The sequence below is a fragment of the Schistosoma haematobium genome, chromosome 7 (assembly GCF_000699445.3).
Source record: "Schistosoma haematobium chromosome 7, whole genome shotgun sequence".
NCBI lineage: Eukaryota > Metazoa > Platyhelminthes > Trematoda > Strigeidida > Schistosomatidae > Schistosoma > Schistosoma haematobium.
Window position 1 is genome coordinate 14,922,874 of NC_067202.1, and position 17,914 is coordinate 14,940,787.

Below are 17,914 nucleotides of genomic sequence, written 5' to 3' on the forward strand. Positions count from 1 at the left end.
TGAAGAGGAAATTAGGAATAGACGATGGAAATGGATAGGACATACATTACGGAAATCGTCAAACTGCATCACGAAGAAAGCCCTAACTTGGAATCCTGAATGGAAGGCGGAAATGTGGAATGCCAAAGAACACATTACGTCGAGAAATAGAATCAAATATGAAAAGGATGAATAACAACTGGAAGCAGCTGGAAAGGATTACCCAGGACGGAGTTGGGTAGAGAGTGTTGGCGGGCGGCTTATGCTCCTTCACGAGGAGTAACAGGCGTAAGTAAGGAAGGAAGTAAGTTTTCTACGCGATAAGACCGCTAACCTCATACCTAAACCTCCTCCTTTATCCGGGCTTGGGACCGGTAGTAGCCTCAGAGAGACTCCAAGTAGAGTTTATTCATTGGAAGTACCAAATCACTAATTCGGATGTTGTAACTGACTACCATATGAACCATGATCAATTTTAGACGATCAATTGCAGTACACAAAATCTATAAGATAGAATTTATTAGACAAATTTTATGAAAACGGCCAAAAATATGATACGATTAATTAAATAAAAAAAAACAATATTCAAATGAATATTTCAATGAAACATTTTGTTTTCCTGCCTTTCTCTCTTTTTTATTCTTCATTTAAGCATTAATAGAACTGATAAATGATTTAGCTGGTTTAATATAACAAATCGATTCTGGTACTTTAATCTCTTGAAATGTTGATAAAAAGGCTGTAGTCACCTGTTGAGTAAAGAAAAAGAAGAAGAAGGAGAAGGGATAAGGAAAATGATATGCAATAGTTATATAAGTAGTAGATATGTATGAGTTTAAAGTATTCCTGTTAGTGATAATGAGGAATACGATGGATAACTCTCTTTATTAACACCTATGTACATATTGGGTGGAGCGCATCGATAGTACAGTTTAGTTATAATGACTTAATATCAACAATGGAAAAACTCAAACTCTTACATATAGATATACAGTTTCATGCCCAATGATTAGACCTAGTAGATGTGAATACTAATACTAGGATGTAGTTATGTTCAACCTGCAAGCCTTAAGATGAAACTTGGCCTGGATTCCACTGATAGCCAAAATCCAACTTTACTAAAATTATAAATAGTATCTTAAAAGTATTGTTCAGAAAGAATATGAGATCATCTGGATAAGGGGTTCTAATACTGAACCTTAAGTAGTTAATAGGTCAGCCGATGAGATTGTTAAAACTGAATTCAGTTTAGTTACTAAGATAATATTTTATGAATTATTGATCTATTTCTTACTATGAATTAGATAAACTGTCATAAGTAACATCGAACCTTGGAGATATATGCATTAGTTCAAGTTGCTTATACCACATCAGAACAGCGGAATTCTAGCGTTGTTTATACAATATCAGGACAGAACAACACTATGGAAACTTCTTCGACACTACGGCGTGCCTCAGAAGATAGTCAATATCATACAGAGTTCATATGATGGATTACACTGCAAAATTGTGCATGGAGGACAGTTGACAAAGTCGTTCGAAGTGAAGACCGGTGTTAGGCAAGGTTGCTTACTCTCACCCTTTCTCTTTCTCCTGGTGATCGACTGGATCATGAAGATGTCAACGTATGAAGGGAAGCGCGGGATACAATGGACATCTAGGATGCAGCTGGACGATTTAGACTTCGCAGATGATCTGGCCCTTCTATCCCATACGCAACAACAAATGCAGGAGAAGACGAACAGTGTGTCAGCAGCCTCAGTAGCAGTAGGTCTCAATATACACAAAGGGAAAAGCAGGATTCTCCGATACAACACAGAATGCACCAATCCAATCACAATTAACGGAGAAGATTTGGAAGATGTAAAAACCTTTACGTATTTGGGCAGCATCATTGATGAACAGGGTGGATCTGATGCAGATGTGAAGGCGCGGATTGGCAAATCAAGAGCAGCATATTTACAACTGAGGAACATCTGGAGCTCAAAGCAACTGTCAACCAACACCAAGGTCAGGATTTTCAATACAAATGTCAAGACAGTTCTACTGTATGGGGCAGAAACCTGGAGAACTACGAAAGCCATCATCCAGAAAATACAGGTGTTTATTAACAGTTGTCTATACAAAATACTTCAGATCCGTTGGCCGGACACTATTAGCAACAGCCTACTATGGGAGAGAACAAACCAGATTCTAGTGGAGGAAGAAATCAGAAAGAAGTGCTGGAAGTGAACAGGACACACATGGAGGGAAGCACCCAACTGTGTCACAAGGCAAGCCCTCACATGGAATCTTCAAGGCCAAAGGAAAAGAGGAAGACCAAAGAACACATTACGCCGAGAAATGGAAATAGACATGAGAAAAATGAACAAGAATTGGATGGAACTAGAAAAGAAGGCCCAGGACAGAGTGGGTTGGAGAATGCTGGTCAGCGGCCTATGCTCCATTGGGAGTAACAGGCGTAAGTAAGTAAGTAAGTTATACAATATCAATGCTAGTAGAATGTTTATCGAAACCATGTAGAGTAAAGTTGTTAGTCTACACTGAGCCATAGCTCTCAGAATGTTCATGATTGATATGTGGGTAGTGAAATTAGCATGTGATTGATCAGTAAACAAAACAAAAAAAACGGATAAGCGTCTTTGTAGACCAGCACATAGATTATTTTTTATATGAAAAGATTAATTTCATTATAATTCTAATCACATTTCCCATTGTGTGATTGTTCTTAATTCTTCATCAAGAAACAGTGTTTCTGATTTATTGTCTGGATGGTAAATCAGAGATTGTGGTCTAATGTACTCAATTGAATTATTCAACCTAATTGATTGTTATAGTATTTCATAGTAGAAGATCAAATACATCATTATTTTTGTCGTTGTAACAATCATCAAATCATAGTTAGAGATTCTAGAGACTGATGTGTGTGACGATGGACCACAGGTGAACTCGAGAAAGCTGTAGGAGGCTCAGAAGGAGCCGAAGATATTCCATCCAATCACCTTTTGGGAGAGTGTTCTAGAATTTCTACATGTAGCTTCCCGATTGGACAATGCTAATAACCCCCTGTATGCTGAGTGGAGAACTGTAATGATGATTTTGTTCTTACTAAAAACTATAAATACCTGACAATTTTGTACTATAATTGACACTATCTGGGAATAATATCTCTTTCATTAGTCTTCTGTATTCTCATTGCGACCTGGAAGGGTTCTGGCGTTCTAGTGCTAACGTTATACGCGGTATATCAAGAACAACCTTCTAGATATAACAATGTGACAGTATCATCCGTAGTACATTTATTGTTCTTCATTCCTTTGTAAAATTTGACCGTAACGTAATCCTTCTTTTATTTATTAAAGGTTGAACTTTGGAAACGGGTAGACATATATCTTATATTTATTATTGTTTAAATTCAACAATCTTCACGATTCCCCTGTACTGATTACAATCATATGTTCACCAGTGAATAATTTCAAGAGGTAACTCTCACGATTTGTAATGAGAAGTCATGATCAGTGAAGTTCAAGTGTTAGATAGTTACTTATCAATGACATTGGAAGATGATTGTGCAATATTGCAAAATAATTAATGTTGGAAATATGAGTCCTTGAGTTTCAGCTCAGTGATTTGAAGATTGGATCTGAAGGATCCTTGATCCGATGTCATGCATCGTCGTGGATTCACAATACTGTGGAGTTTCACTTTTGATCAGAACAGTTGCTTAGTGCTCCTTGGTTTGTAATGACTGTCTAATCAAGTTTAGTTCATAATGTGAATTACAAAGTTCAGCAACCTCCATAAATCGCCTTTACTATTTAAACAACATTTGGATTTGAATTTGTTGAGTAATAGAATTTTATCAAAGTAGGTATGTAGTGAACGAGAACACAAGTGGGGGCAATCGAATGTATTTCAACAGAAAATTACAGAACATCTTGATAATATCTGAGAATCATACAGTAAATACTTCATTCGCAAAATGTCAATCAATCGTCTCAAAGTTTAGTGTTCCTTTGTTTTTACAGCAGTCATTCTTTGTTCTCGTTCTCTTCTCTTCGATCTTTTTAACCTTCTGCCTTCAGAAATTTCACTTTCGATTGATGATACATACTAGTTATATCTATCGACATCAGTAGCACACACCGCAGTTACGGTTCACAATCATTACATAAATATGAGCATCCTTAGTGATTTGTCTAGATGCCTATATTTCACATTTTGATCTCACTAATGATTTCTTCATTTATGCATAGTGAATAGTCTTAATGTGAATGAAAATTAACTCATCTATTTACTGAAATGAACACCCTGGTGGAGACAAACAATCTATCTTATAATACAATATTACAGAATATCTTCGTAAAATATATTACAACCATAGACTGAATACTTTTATTTGCAAAGTTCCATTATTTGTCCTTCACATTTTGTATGATTCTTTCAGTTCACAATTCCTTTCTATTTACCTTTCTGTTCTCTTTAACTCAATCTTCTTAACCTTCTACTGTCAGGTTTTTCATTTCCGATCGGTGTTACATACTACTTATGTCTATCGATATGCACCATAAATGGAATATGAAAACTACTCTGATCAATCAGTGTTCTTTAAAAACTTCCAAGAGAATTTTAGTAAAGGAATAATTATGCTTTCATTATCCTAATTCGATAATTATTGAACTGGTTAACCATTGAAGCATAGTTTTCATAAGTTTCTAGAATCTCTAAGTCAAACATATTATCCCGCGAGCGGTATCGTGGATGCGCACTGCTGAGGAGTCCCACAATAGGACGAAACGGCCGTCCAATGCTTCCAGGTTTTCAATTGTGGTGGTCTAACATCAATCGGTTCATGATCTCAATCAAAAAATAATTTTGTGTTTGTACATGATCTAACCTTTAAAGTAAAACTCTTTCAGTACTCTCAATTTTCTGTCTTATTTTCGAGGTTCATGAAGAGAAGACTTCATGGAATTGGGAAATCATTAAGAAGTCATTGTCTAATTATTAAAGTATACTATCGGTTAGCTGATTAACTCAGACTACTAGGGTGTTGTGATAATCGTTAAATTTGAAGTTCTGTGCCATGGACTGACTTAGGTTAAACATCCATTAGAAAAAACGAAGCACCAGACAGGGACTCTTTCCTAAAGATCTTTGATTTGATCCTTAATGGGGTTGAGTACTTCTTGATTTTTAATGACTTCCTAACCGAAACCAATCTGTGATATAAAACTCCGAAACCATTTTTTAGTAGCCTGGTGCAGTTTTAATGGCAATCAGATTACTGTATTAATTCTTGTTAAAAGTAATTAATCTATCTGATATGCTTTGTCTTATAATCCCTTTTTAGTCATTTTAAAACTTACCTCTTCATTAGGAAAACACTGTCCTAAAATTTCTAACAATAAAGCATTATCCTCAACAGCTTGTTGAAAATCAGTGTAATTCAGTCTTCCATCATGATCCATATCCTGTAAAAAAGAAAAAAAAACTCAATGAAAGGTTACGAAATTATTTTTTGAAGACTTTGTTTACTTAAATCAGTTATAAGTAGTTGAATTGTTTCGTCAAAATAATTTAGACGTTCGTATAACTTTGATGGGACCACTCTAACCAATGTATAGCATAGCTGTGTAGCATATATAAAAATCGGTATTTTTTTGTTATGGCATTATTATCGAAGTTTTCGTAATCTCAGAAGATCACAAAATATTAATAGTATTATTCATCTGATGTAATTATACATCTTTGCATGAATATATTCACAATGAATTCCAATTAACGATTGATGTTACGTAACAAATCCATCTTTTTATTGAATCCATTTCAATGATCATCTAGAATATAACGAATATTTGTTTGTATTAGTTTTTAATTTTCAAATAGCAATGTCATGATTTTATAGTTGAATTCATGAGTTATGTAAAGGTAAACCACCATGGAAAACCTGGAAGCACTGGATGGCCGTTTCGTCATAGTATGGGACTCCTCAGCAGTGTGAATCCACGACTCCACCCCGTGAGATTCGGACCCAGAACCTATCAGTCTCGCACACGAACGCTTAACCTCTAGACCACTGAGCCGGTATCCAACATGCATTGGTTGAACTTAGACATTAACACCATCCAATGCTTCCAGGTTTTCCATGGTGGTCTGGCTTCAATTGACTCATGAATTCAACTACAAAACTATCAAAATCTCCACAAAACCCCTTCTGACAATTTTATAACTATTTATTGACTGGTTTTGTTCTGATCAGTGCTTGGAACTCTGACTGCTATACATTTGATGAAATGATAAATTAGTGAACAGATAGTTAATGTTTCCAGACTAAACTTTAGTCAGATTTTAATCGGAATTTACATATCATGATTACTGTAGATAGTCTAACTAATAATAAACAATTCATCCCTTATATTTAATTAAATTTGTCTCAAATTAAGATAGATTTATTTTACGTGACCTCAGGCTGTGATAGAAATTCTTATATAATAATGCCAAGGAAAAATAATCAGGGATATTTTATGATTAATAAGGGTTTAAATTGTCCAAATGTTGTTATTCAAAACTGATATTTGATCAGCTATTGTTAGTAAATGTATATACTGGATGGATTACTTCGATCTAACCATTTTGTTAAAAGTATAATAGAAATACTAATAACTATGTAGACAGCCCCCAAATGCCCTGGCACGGCCGAGGGTGAGGAGAGTCAGCTCTCCTTCTCGAAATGCTCTCATATGGATACGCGTATACAAACACTACCAGGGAAGTCCTACTCATTGTCTTCTTGCACAACGGGTGTTGTTTACGAAATTGAGGGGACGGAAAACGAATACCTGACCCTTTATCCGGATAGGTGAACGCGGAGGGTCCACCTAGGGGAGTTGGAAAACCCTTGTTCCAAACCAATGGTGAATATGGGCTCCAGGATCCTGAGGAAACAAGTGGCATATGAACCAATTATTGGTCACCGGCTGACACGGGACTGCATCTCCTAACGATCCTCTACTGCCTTGTGGATCAGACCTTTAGGTCGAAGGCTCCGGGTGTGGCCCCCTAAGAAAACCACCCGCTTCGGTCTGGGCACCTGGGCAGTACCATAGCCCACACAAATCAAGTGACTTGTACGGTGCATATGTAATCAGTACCCCTTTGTATCAATATTTGTGTTCAAATAAATAAATAAATAACTGTAAACATCACACTTGTTGGACGAGTTAGTAATTATCAACACTTATTATCTCAGTGGATAATGCATTGGGTGTTTGGGGTGAAATGCACTTGATTCGAGTCTTAGTATGAATATCAACACTAAGATTCAGGGGACTTCAGATATTGAGTCCCTCATAAAAAGAATAGTCTGTTCAAGATCCCAATGCCAATCAAAATCAGTCCACTCTGAAAAATGTAGTCAGTAATCTAAAAGGGGTACGGTGCAAACGTAACCAATAAATTTTTATAAAACGAATGAAAGTAGTACATACCAATCGTTTAAATGCCATTTCAACTAATTCTCTAATTCCTTCATCAGGATCCTCATCTGTTGGTTGCTTTTATAATTTAAAATAAACAAATGAATAAAGGATTAAACAAAATATTTACATTGACTGCTTTCTAAATACATATACTTGCTGTTTGAAATATCTTTTATTTTGTTTATTTAAAGATAGATTTCAGGAAAAAACTGATACATCTTTTATGAGAGTATCGCAAACAGCTGTAACGTTGTTTAGGCTTAGGATCTGCTCGACAGTGTACATCCTTGTTGCTATATATAAAACCTACTGGATAATCTTTCAAATTATTTGTATACACACTGACGAATAAATTTTAAGTTAGGAAGAAACAAATGTTTGATGCTGTTTAGTTTTGACCGGTTTTCTTGTGAATAGTCTGCCAGTGTATGTGATAAGAGAAGATTGGTATATCTGTTTTGAGATTAGTCAATGTGATCTATGACTGGTCAAAGATTAGAGATAGAAACATTACGACACATAAGCGGCTATTTTACATATTAAACTGACTCATTCACTACTCCCCATTCTGTAATTATGTCAATATAACTTTGGTTATTAATATCTGGTTTTTGATCGAACACTTGGATTTAAGTGTTTGGATTCAAGCAATTTGATCTCAGGTTCAGTTTATACTAATTTGGCTCAGGGAAGCATAGTGATCAAAATAGATAGAAGTGAAAAATACAAACGACCAGTAACTTTTTGACTTTCAAAAGCTTTCAAGACTAGGCATAGCAAGTGATCTTATGGAAGGGAAAGCTGAATAAAAATTGCTTGAGCCTATTCTAACTATTCTACATAGCTATTTTAAATGTTGAACTTTTATTAAACTTGTGAGACTTTTTAACGATTGAATTAACTTTCTTTTAACCTAGTATCATAAATCTAGTAGCTAGCCCCACAGTGAGTAGTATACTGTGAGTGTGTCATGAACTAAATGTTTATCGCCCTACAATTTTTATGAGTTGTTCACATATCACTGATTTGTGATAATAAGTATGTATTTGTAAAACTATTCAGAATTAATGTTTTTACAGCCTTGAGTTGTGGAAATTATTGAATTTCATTGAAAACCATAAACCAATCAATGTTCCCTCGCCATTGAAAACCTGGAAGTTAGACGTAAACGCCGTTAAATGCTGTCTCAGTGGTATAGAGGTTAAGCATTCGGGAGCAAGAGCGAAGGTATTGGGTCCAAATGGCGCGTGAGAGATCATGGATGTGCGCTGTCAAGAAGTTTCATACGAGGACGAGACGACCTTTTCGTGCCACGTTAATATTCCAACCTGCAAAGTGCTTGTAGAGTTGAATATCATTTGTTATTTTCCAAAACTGCGGTCTAAAAATGCCTTTACTTTTAAGATAGTGCAAGACGCCACAAAACATCAGCGATATATACTTGTATCTAGTTTGACTAAATTTAAAAACAATTCATGGTCAGTGGAAGTTTCCTCCTGGTTTGAAGGATTTTTGTTGAATACTTAAGTTTACACGGTGACTGTTGGTAGATCTGTTTCAATGAGGTCCATCAATGTTCACAATACATTATTGGTTTAGTACAGGAAGCCTTTTGTTTTTGGTTAATAAATTTCATTTTTTCAGTTATATTTGAAAATATATCATAATATCAAGTAGTATGCCCAAATGAATAGTATGTAAATTTATGTTGAAAGGTGAATTCCGGCTAGATGATGATAGATAAAACATGGAAAAAATCTTAGTAACACAGTGGAGACAGGAAAATAAAAACCTGAATCCATGACATGCACCTACATTATCCAATTTACAACATACACTTGTACCGGTTATCTAAAGCTCAAAGTAAAACATAATTTTTTGTATACAAACAATTCATGTCTTTGATACTTGAGGGGTATAGCCTTAAACTTTGCATTGATTTTTGGTTTACAAAGTACAGAACATCTTATCTGTTAACGGCAGTTTGCATGTAAGTTAATTAAAAAACAAAACTCTTTGATAAGCTTTTAACAATTTATAAATGTAATTTATATATGCCACTTCTAATGTTTCTCTAAAGTATTGACGTTATCTGCAAAGCAAAATAACATTGTTTTCAATGTGAAATCATGCCAAATATAGCTGAAAAATCAGGAGATAGGGTAGAAAGATTTTGAAAAAAATTGACAGAACACCTAAACTGCTTTGAATTTGAAGAGCGAGTCATTCTATTTCACTTGAAAGATCAAATACAGATTATATATATGCACTATACTAAGAATGGACTATGCATAACAAAGAATTTACTTTGTGACGCCGTATTATATTGCCAATAAAGGCTTAGAAGCAATAAGTGGAAAGAACGCTATCCTATTACAACAGACGTGATCTCTCTCATTTTTCTTTAAGCTTAATTTAAAAAATATGTACTTCCGTTTTATCGAATAGTTCGAATGGAGTCGGTAATAATTGGCTGTAAGACCGAACGGTTCAAGGGTAATTCTTTAGCTAAGACCAAACCAAATGGTTATTAATCACTTTTAGGTGCTACCTAGGCTTTTAGGTTGCTAATGACAAAGCACAAGCGCGGTAACGGGTGAAAGAGACAAGCTAGTGTTCAGATAAGTTTATAAAATAATATACAGTCAAGATTTTCATGTTTACGCCCAGAGGTTTGATTTTAACATACAAATTAATTCTGAAAGATGCTCGGTTGATTCGGTAGTCTGGAAATACAGGCACCATACAAGCTTCCTAAAATGGCGCAGAAAATTTCCGGGGTCAATCACACATAAGATAGAGCAAAAGTATGAAAATTCGGGGCCGAATTTATGACAAGCAAGGGGTTATAAAATATTTCATCCGGGTTTTGTGTATTATCTTTGTGAGCAACAGTGCTCAGTGCGATAAAATCAAGTGACCATGCTTATAAATGCAGAAGTAATTGATACAATCTGAAAACTTGTAAAACATACAAAATAGTTACTTTGACAAGAGAATACTTTAATAGCTGAAACATTTCCTCTCTGGTTATTCTTCCATCACTGTTGAGATCATAAACATCAAACGCAACTAAAACATTCATTGGTTCATATCACATATTTACATTTTATTTTTTCTTCTAAAGTACCTCGTAGGAATATTGATAATCCCATCACCCATTCTTGAGCATTGACACCACCATCGAAATCCCCGTCAAAAACACGGAAAACTGAAAACTAGAAATTGACAGGCTAGATGTTACTTCTATCAATCATGACGTCATCTGTCATCTTAAATGTATGATGCAGTATTTCCCTGAACTTCATCCGATCTAACTTTCCGAAAGGCTTTTTGCTGTCAAATTTAACGAACATATCTAACAAAGCTTCGCATTCTAAACGAGTGACTTTATCCAATAAGTTGGCTTTATCTTACAGTTCACATTGTTCGCAAGCTTGTTTGTCAATCTATTAATAGCTTTCCTGATGGAGATTTCCAACATATTAAATGCAACCGTGAAATGTCATAGTAACACACAAGACGTGAAAGATTAAAACAAAAATAATCATATACACTAACCAATACATTCCTAAATATTAAGAGCAGTAAATCAGTTGACGTATGCTATTTCTTAGTGTATATCGTTACGTGAGGATCCAGTTTATACTTGAAAGATTTCACTGACGGGATAATGTTAATTGCTTGTTTTGGATGATCCAACCGAAGCACTGTTGTTGGCGGAAAGTGTCTCATAGTTGAAAACACAGTGGTTTCTTCTATCTCGTAGACACAAATTGTGAGACATGAACCAGTTTCGATGTTCAGAAAATGTCTGTTATAGTCTGACATGGATATAAGGAAAAAGAATTCTGGGAAACAATATAATTACCAATTACATGATCTTTGATGAATGAAAGCTTCTGGAGTGTCGGACTTAACGTTTTTTAGGTTTTAGACTACTTAGAAACGGTGGAAACACAAAGTTAAAGGAAGTTTACATGAGTAGGTGGACTTAATTCGCTGTCTCCGTAATTGCATTTACTGATTCCAGTTCCCCATCAAAGGATGTAGTGAGCTTTGATCAACTTAGCTTTTTCTTCAGGTCATACAAATGAATCCAAAAAAGCATGTTATGTTTGTTCTACTTACCTACTGTGATTTAGATATATAATCGATCATGTATAAGAATGTGTGAGTTTGATTGAACTCATTTTCGAATTCTAATCTTAAACTGTTCTCTCACTAGTTGCAAACAGAGGCAATCGGTAAATGTACACAAGTATTGATTAACACTCTTAAAAAACTTACCAATGTACGAATTCTTACTCCCGACTATTCCTTAGTGTTTTCGCTCATTGGGCGCTTGTCTATTTAATCAATCATTAACAGACTAAGCTTTCTCAACATAGCTGATATTCTGGTTTCCGAATCTTCTCGACCAAACTCATAGAGATACATATAGAATATGCTCACTGAGGAACACACAGTTAACGGACCGTCACGTTACCGAGATGACCTGTATAAAACCTTAGGCCTCCAACTAAATCTGTCCTTAAGATTTCCATCTTATGAACACTTTCGTGCTTCATTAAAGGGTATCAGTACAGCTCTCTGAGTATAGGAGGTGTGTTCTTTCTCATCGCCAAAATACAACGACAGCTCTCTCGAAACTAGTCTTTTCTATCCATCTTGTTTCCACAAGTACCTTTATGTCGTGTATTCTGATCACTGCAGTTACTTGAATGGTCCTACTGATCTGCCACGTTGAGCGGAGATTTTATGTACCTGCATTAGTTGTTGCCCATATTTTAAGAAGGAGCTTTGACTTTGCGGCTTCCGAAACATCTAAGCTTCTACTATGAGTGGTCAGAACTCTTTCAAGTTAGACCTTAGAATCATGGTTTAAGTAACAAAGTATTGCACTAATGTGAAAGTGTCCAGCTTGACAACGTTTGGGAGACTAACGCAACTTTACCCCAACTATTGATAACTGTGTAGAAGAAGTTGCCAGATGAGAAAGTCATTTGAGGACAATAAAGTGAACTGAAGAACAAGTGCATATCATTGGCTAAGAAATGAAATGATTTCCTATGGGATATATATGAGTATCGGTGAATTTCATTCTGTCGCCCAGTATGGTCTCTCATCCACCTTTGTATTCTCACTTAAGTGCTCAGTTGGGAGGGCAAGCGCGTGGAACGTCGTTCATCAGCATCAGATTTAGGACATTGACTACTATAACATATACGAACTGTTGAGGAGAAATCTATTCCAAACAAACTGGGTTCCCCGATAGAAACGAAACTGACGACTCAGATTTCAAAGAGTCTTTGGAAGGTTTTCCACCAGTCATAGCACAGGTAAAGAATGGGAAGTGTTCAATATCCATGGTCCGTAGCAAATTGTCAGTTGTGCATGTTGTAGAGTTGCTACAATGACCGACAATAATGAAAGTGGATAATTGGTTGACTGAGTGCAATGAAAATGTAATACGACATGGTCACGTTCTGTCATTTTTATGGCGCAGAAGGAATGACAATCAATGTAGTAAATTGTACAGAAATTTCTGGAACGTAACCTAGTCACTAAGATTGGATTGACTCATGAAGATGGGGGATCGTGTGATTGAGAACCAATAGCACAATAAACATATGCGAGGATCGCATGAAATAATGTGCAGAGTAGTTGTTTCGTACTAGCACCACATTATCTCTTTCACTTACTTCACTAGATACGGACTTGTCTCGTGAAACTTAATCTGCTCTTCAGACCTTACTAAATGAGGTCAAACAGCTTTGCTTTTGGGTTAGGCTGTACCGAAACTAGGAGTCACTTGAATGGTGAGCCATGATACTGTTATGTCCAAGGTCATTTATCTTAAGCTGCTTCATAGTACCATTTAACTCCACTTGATAGTTTCAAACAAACCGGGCACTAGGCAGAAATTTGATAATAAATGTTTTTGTGATATCCTAATGAGTAGAAATTATATTTCTGATGTTTCCTGACTTAATTCAAGCCACTTCTTTAGCGTAAACACAAGTGACTCAATGTTATTTAAAAACACACTTCAGTGCCTATGTTTTTTGAAATGTCAACCACGAATTATCCGAGATAAAATGCTCCAGATTTTATACCAGCTTTTCCACAAAGATGTTTTAATTTTGGTTGCCGTAGTCTATACATGGACCGAATTTTACTGAAACTAAAGTCTACAATATATTGAATAAGTCCGTATTAACTTTCGACGACCAAGATTCAACTATTTTGTCTGAACTAAGATAACGATAGAATGAAAACAATATTTGTTCATGCAAGCCGAACTACTGTATAGAATACATAGCTTCTATGGGTCACTCGGAACTAACGGAAATATTTTGCGTAATGTTTTCGGTTCTCAACTATGCCGCTCGGTCACTTGGCCATCAAAAGCATTTTTGGTACAGAGTATCGTATTAAGAACTTGCAGTGGGATTGGTTACCGACCACACGATTCTCGCAGCTGAACATATAATTACCGTTAAAGTTGACATTCAAAAAATAACACTCGGAGGAAGTCAGTAGCGGCGACCTCGGGAAGATTCGAGCGAAATGCCATAAATTAGTCACAAAGGCGTGATCACATTGCCTCACGCATTTTGCATCAAGTATATTACTCCCTTCTCAGTTCAAATGTGTTCTTCAGAAATTCCGGACGTCGTACTGCTGATGAGTCACTATAGGGTGAGTCACATAAGATTTCGTAGATTAAGTAGTCATATCATGACAAATCTAAAATTTTTGGATTAAATCTATTATTATATTAGTACTAATACCGAAGTAGACCATAATTCTACAAACTGATGTGAATATTCTGAGCGAAATGGGATCAAAATTTTGTCAGCGGGATTCAAGTTAATCAACAGGTGTTTTCAGCATAATGTCAAAGAGTGACCATCATCAATCGCTTTATTCTGTAACTATGATTTCGTCAAACGAGATCTTATTGTCAATGATGCTGGGCCGTACAATAAGTAAATACGAAACTGAAAGTACGCCTTAAGCAAGGTGTAACGACCGAACAACCAATATTCGGTTGGAACAACGGACTGACAAACCCAAAATTTATTCTATTAGACCAGACCACGTTCCTCTGTATAGCTCACAACGCGTTTTTGAGATACTCGTATTATATTATATCTAATCACAAACTCCGTGCTCAATATAAACGGTTCTAATTTAGAAAACAGAACAAATAACATCAAAAGTACAAAATACCTCAAACAGTACAGCCTATGCTATACAGTCAAAAGTTTCTCTATCGCAAAGTAGCGCGCTAAACAATAAAAGAAACAGTTAATATCAAAGGGTTCGATACCTGAGAATCAATACAAATATTCCCAACAAGATGGGGTCAAATATCTATCTGCAGGGATTCCAGCAATCCTCCCAAGCAGACAGTCAGAAGATTAACAGTCACACTGAACCACGTCGTGACCTTGAGCTTAGTCAAACACGACCTTACTGTCAATAGTCCGGCTACATGCAATAGAAAATTAGGTAACAAAAGATAAGTCTTTATTCGAAATCACATAATAAAGGCCCAGACGAGGAAGACTGAAGGACAAAAGGTGTGGTTAAACGAGATCTGAACAAAGGTTAAAATACACGACAGGGAGAAGGAACAAATAAATGACAATAATGTTCAACAAAGAGCTGCGGAGGGATTTTTATCGTTCTCTTTCCGTTACACAAGGTTAAACAATGAAGGTTTAGTCAAGAAAGACTGCAATATCTAAAAATATGGCAACTTAGATTTTGGACCATAGTTAACATACACAAAAAGATGATATTTAATGAAAACCGAAATTTCACATTCGATAAATAATGGTGGTCTCATTATGTTTCAATTGTCCGATTACAAATGACTAAACCTCACCAGTTATGAACACAGTTTGTTCTGTTTTCCATTCTTCTCTTTTTATCTCTCTTTTTTGGCACCCTCATGGTATACCACTGAAAAAAAAGATATGGGACATATGAATTCGTCCTGAGCTTTCATTAATATCTTTGTTATTTATCTGGAAACACTATCAAGAAACACAAAACAAAATGTTAATGTAGATGTTCTCAACTGACTGGTTATATGGATTTACCGCATTATTTTTTAATATAAACACTTTTAGACTTTACTTGCATTCTTTTGAGATCCTCAATTGCTCGTTGCAACTCAACCTTGTTCGTGTCGTAGAGATCGTAGCAGTTCTCTGTTTTCAAGTATGAGTAATAAGGTGACGCGGAAATAAAACTTAGTTATTTGCCACCAAACATACTCAACTTGTGAAGTTTTAAATCTATGCTGATATCATAATTAAGTATCATACGATACATCTTTGGAAATGTAAAAAGTCTTACGTACTGTACTCGTGATGTCCTGTTTTTAAGGTTTACAAATATATGTAATAAGAATTCACTGCTAATCCCAATAGGATGGAAATTGAGGTAGGGTTGACTCAGAATTCTCCCCAAAAGCATACTATCAAACACTTCTGACTAGTTCTTAAGAAAGCTGAAGCTATAGGAGAATAATGTTACATATATTAAGGTATGTACAGTGATCTGAATACTAAAAACTCCAGTTCCAGGATGATTGATATGGTTTTTCGCTTCAGTATGTTATTAAAACGCAGTTGCATATTACTAATGTTATTATTATTGCTATGTCACAGAACTAAAATCAGTATCACCAAGTGAAGGAATTTTAATTATTTAACACTTTAGCTAAAGACCCAGTTCGAAGGTTCGTAGATATGTGAAAAAGTATTGAGACCTGTAATTACTTACTTACTTACGCCTGTTACTCCCAATGGAGCATAGGCCGCTGACCAGCATTCTCCAACCCACTCTGTCCTGGGCCTTCTTTTCTAGTTCCATCCAATTCTTGTTCATTTTTCTCATGTCTATTTCCATTTCTCGGCGTAATGTGTTCTTTGGTCTTCCTCTTTTCCTTTGGCCTTGAAGATTCCATGTGAGGGCTTGCCTTGTGACACAGTTGGGTGCTTCCCTCCATGTGTGTCCTGTTCACTTCCAGCACTTCTTTCTGATTTCTTCCTCCACTAGAATCTGGTTTGTTCTCTCCCATAGTAGGCTGTTGCTAATAGTGTCCGGCCAACGGATCTGAAGTATTTTGTATAGACAACTGTTAATAAACACCTGTATTTTCTGGATGATGGCTTTCGTAGTTCTCCAGGTTTCTGCCCCATACAGTAGAACTGTCTTGACATTTGTATTGAAAATCCTGACCTTGGTGTTGGTTGACAGTTGCTTTGAGCTCCAGATGTTCCTCAGTTGTAAATATGCTGCTCTTGATTTGCCAATCCGCGCCTTCACATCTGCATCAGATCCACCCTGTTCATCAATGATGCTGCCCAAATACGTAAAGGTTTTTACATCTTCCAAATCTTCTCCGTTAATTGTGATTGGATTGGTGCATTCTGTGTTGTATCGGAGAATCCTGCTTTTCCCTTTGTGTATATTGAGACCTATTGCTGCTGAGGCTGCTGTCACACTGTTTGTCTTCTCCTGCATTTGTTGTTGCGTTTGGGATAGAAGGGCCAGATCATCTGCGAAGTCTAGATCATCCAACTGCATCTTAGATGTCCATTGTATCCCGCGCTTCCCTTCATACGTTGACATCTTCATGATCCAGTCGATCACCAGGAGAAAGAGAAAGGGTGAGAGTAAGCAACCTTGCCTAACACCGGTCTTCACTTCGAACGACTTTGTCAACTGTCCTCCATGCACAATTTTGCAGTGTAATCCATCATATGAACTCTGTATGATATTGACTATCTTCTGAGGCACGCCGTAGTGTCGAAGAAGTTTCCATAGTGTTGTTCTGTCCACGCTATCAAATGCCTTTTCGTAGTCAGTGAAGTTGATGTAGAGTGATGAATTCCATTCAATTGATTGTTCCACAATGATCCGTAGAGTTGCGATTTGGTCTGTACACGATCTATCCTTACGGAATCCTGCCTGTTGGTCACGAAGTTGGGCGTCTACGCAGTCCTTCATCCTGTTTAACAATACTCTGTTGAAGACTTTTCCCGGTATTGAGAGAAGAGTGATGCCCCTGTAGTTATCACATTTGATGAGACCGCCTTTCTTCGGTATTTTGACCAGAAGTCCTTCTTTCCAGTCTGTTGGTACTTCTTCCTCATCCCAAATTTTGCTGAAGAGAATGTGGAGTATCCTTGCAGTTGCCGCTACGTCTGCTTTTAGTGCCTCTGCTGGGATGTTGTCTGGTCCTGCTGCTTTGCCACTCTTGATTTGTCTGATGGCCATGCTGATTTCTTCAATTGTTGGTGGGCCAACATTGATTGGGAGGTCCGTGGGTGCTACTTCGATGTTGGGTGGGTTCAGTGGAGCTGGTCGATTCAACAGTTCTTTGAAGTGTTCTACCCACCTGTTTTGTTGCTCTTCAATGTTGGTGA

The 17,914-nt window shown here is 36.4% G+C and overlaps 1 protein-coding gene across 2 annotated transcripts; it reads right to left on the reverse strand.

Moving 5' to 3' along the window:
- Positions 1-478: 478 nt before the first annotated feature.
- Positions 479-11,123, reverse strand: EFCAB1_1 (EF-hand calcium-binding domain-containing protein 1). 2 transcript variants are annotated; one of them, XM_051218079.1, is made up of 7 exons: positions 10,878-11,123; positions 10,705-10,848; positions 10,567-10,671; positions 10,447-10,532; positions 7,470-7,535; positions 5,349-5,453; positions 479-728 (listed from the first exon to the last, which is right to left on the reverse strand). In XM_051218079.1, the coding sequence occupies exons 1-7, from the start codon at positions 10,942-10,944 to the stop codon at positions 627-629; spliced, it is 675 nt and encodes a 224-aa protein (XP_051064514.1). In that variant the 5' UTR covers positions 10,945-11,123; the 3' UTR covers positions 479-626. The 2 variants fall into 2 exon arrangements, with proteins under 2 accessions (XP_051064514.1, XP_051064513.1); XM_051218078.1 differs by having other exon boundaries at positions 7,470-10,414.
- Positions 11,124-17,914: the final 6,791 nt, after the last annotated feature.

What these genes read in the sequence shown, in the direction of transcription:
- EFCAB1_1 (XM_051218079.1), bottom strand. Translation starts at nt 10,944, where the DNA reads ATGTTGGAAATCTCCATCAGGAAAGCTATTAATAGATTGACAAACAAG. An exon ending in TTTAGAAGAAAAAATAAAAT is followed by an intron (nt 10,533 to 10,566) that starts GTAAATATGTGA and finishes TGAATGTTTTAG; the next exon opens with TTGCGTTTGATGTTTATGAT. An exon ending in AGTGTTTTCCTAATGAAGAG is followed by an intron (nt 729 to 5,348) that starts GTAAGTTTTAAA and finishes TTTACTCAACAG; the next exon opens with GTGACTACAGCCTTTTTATC.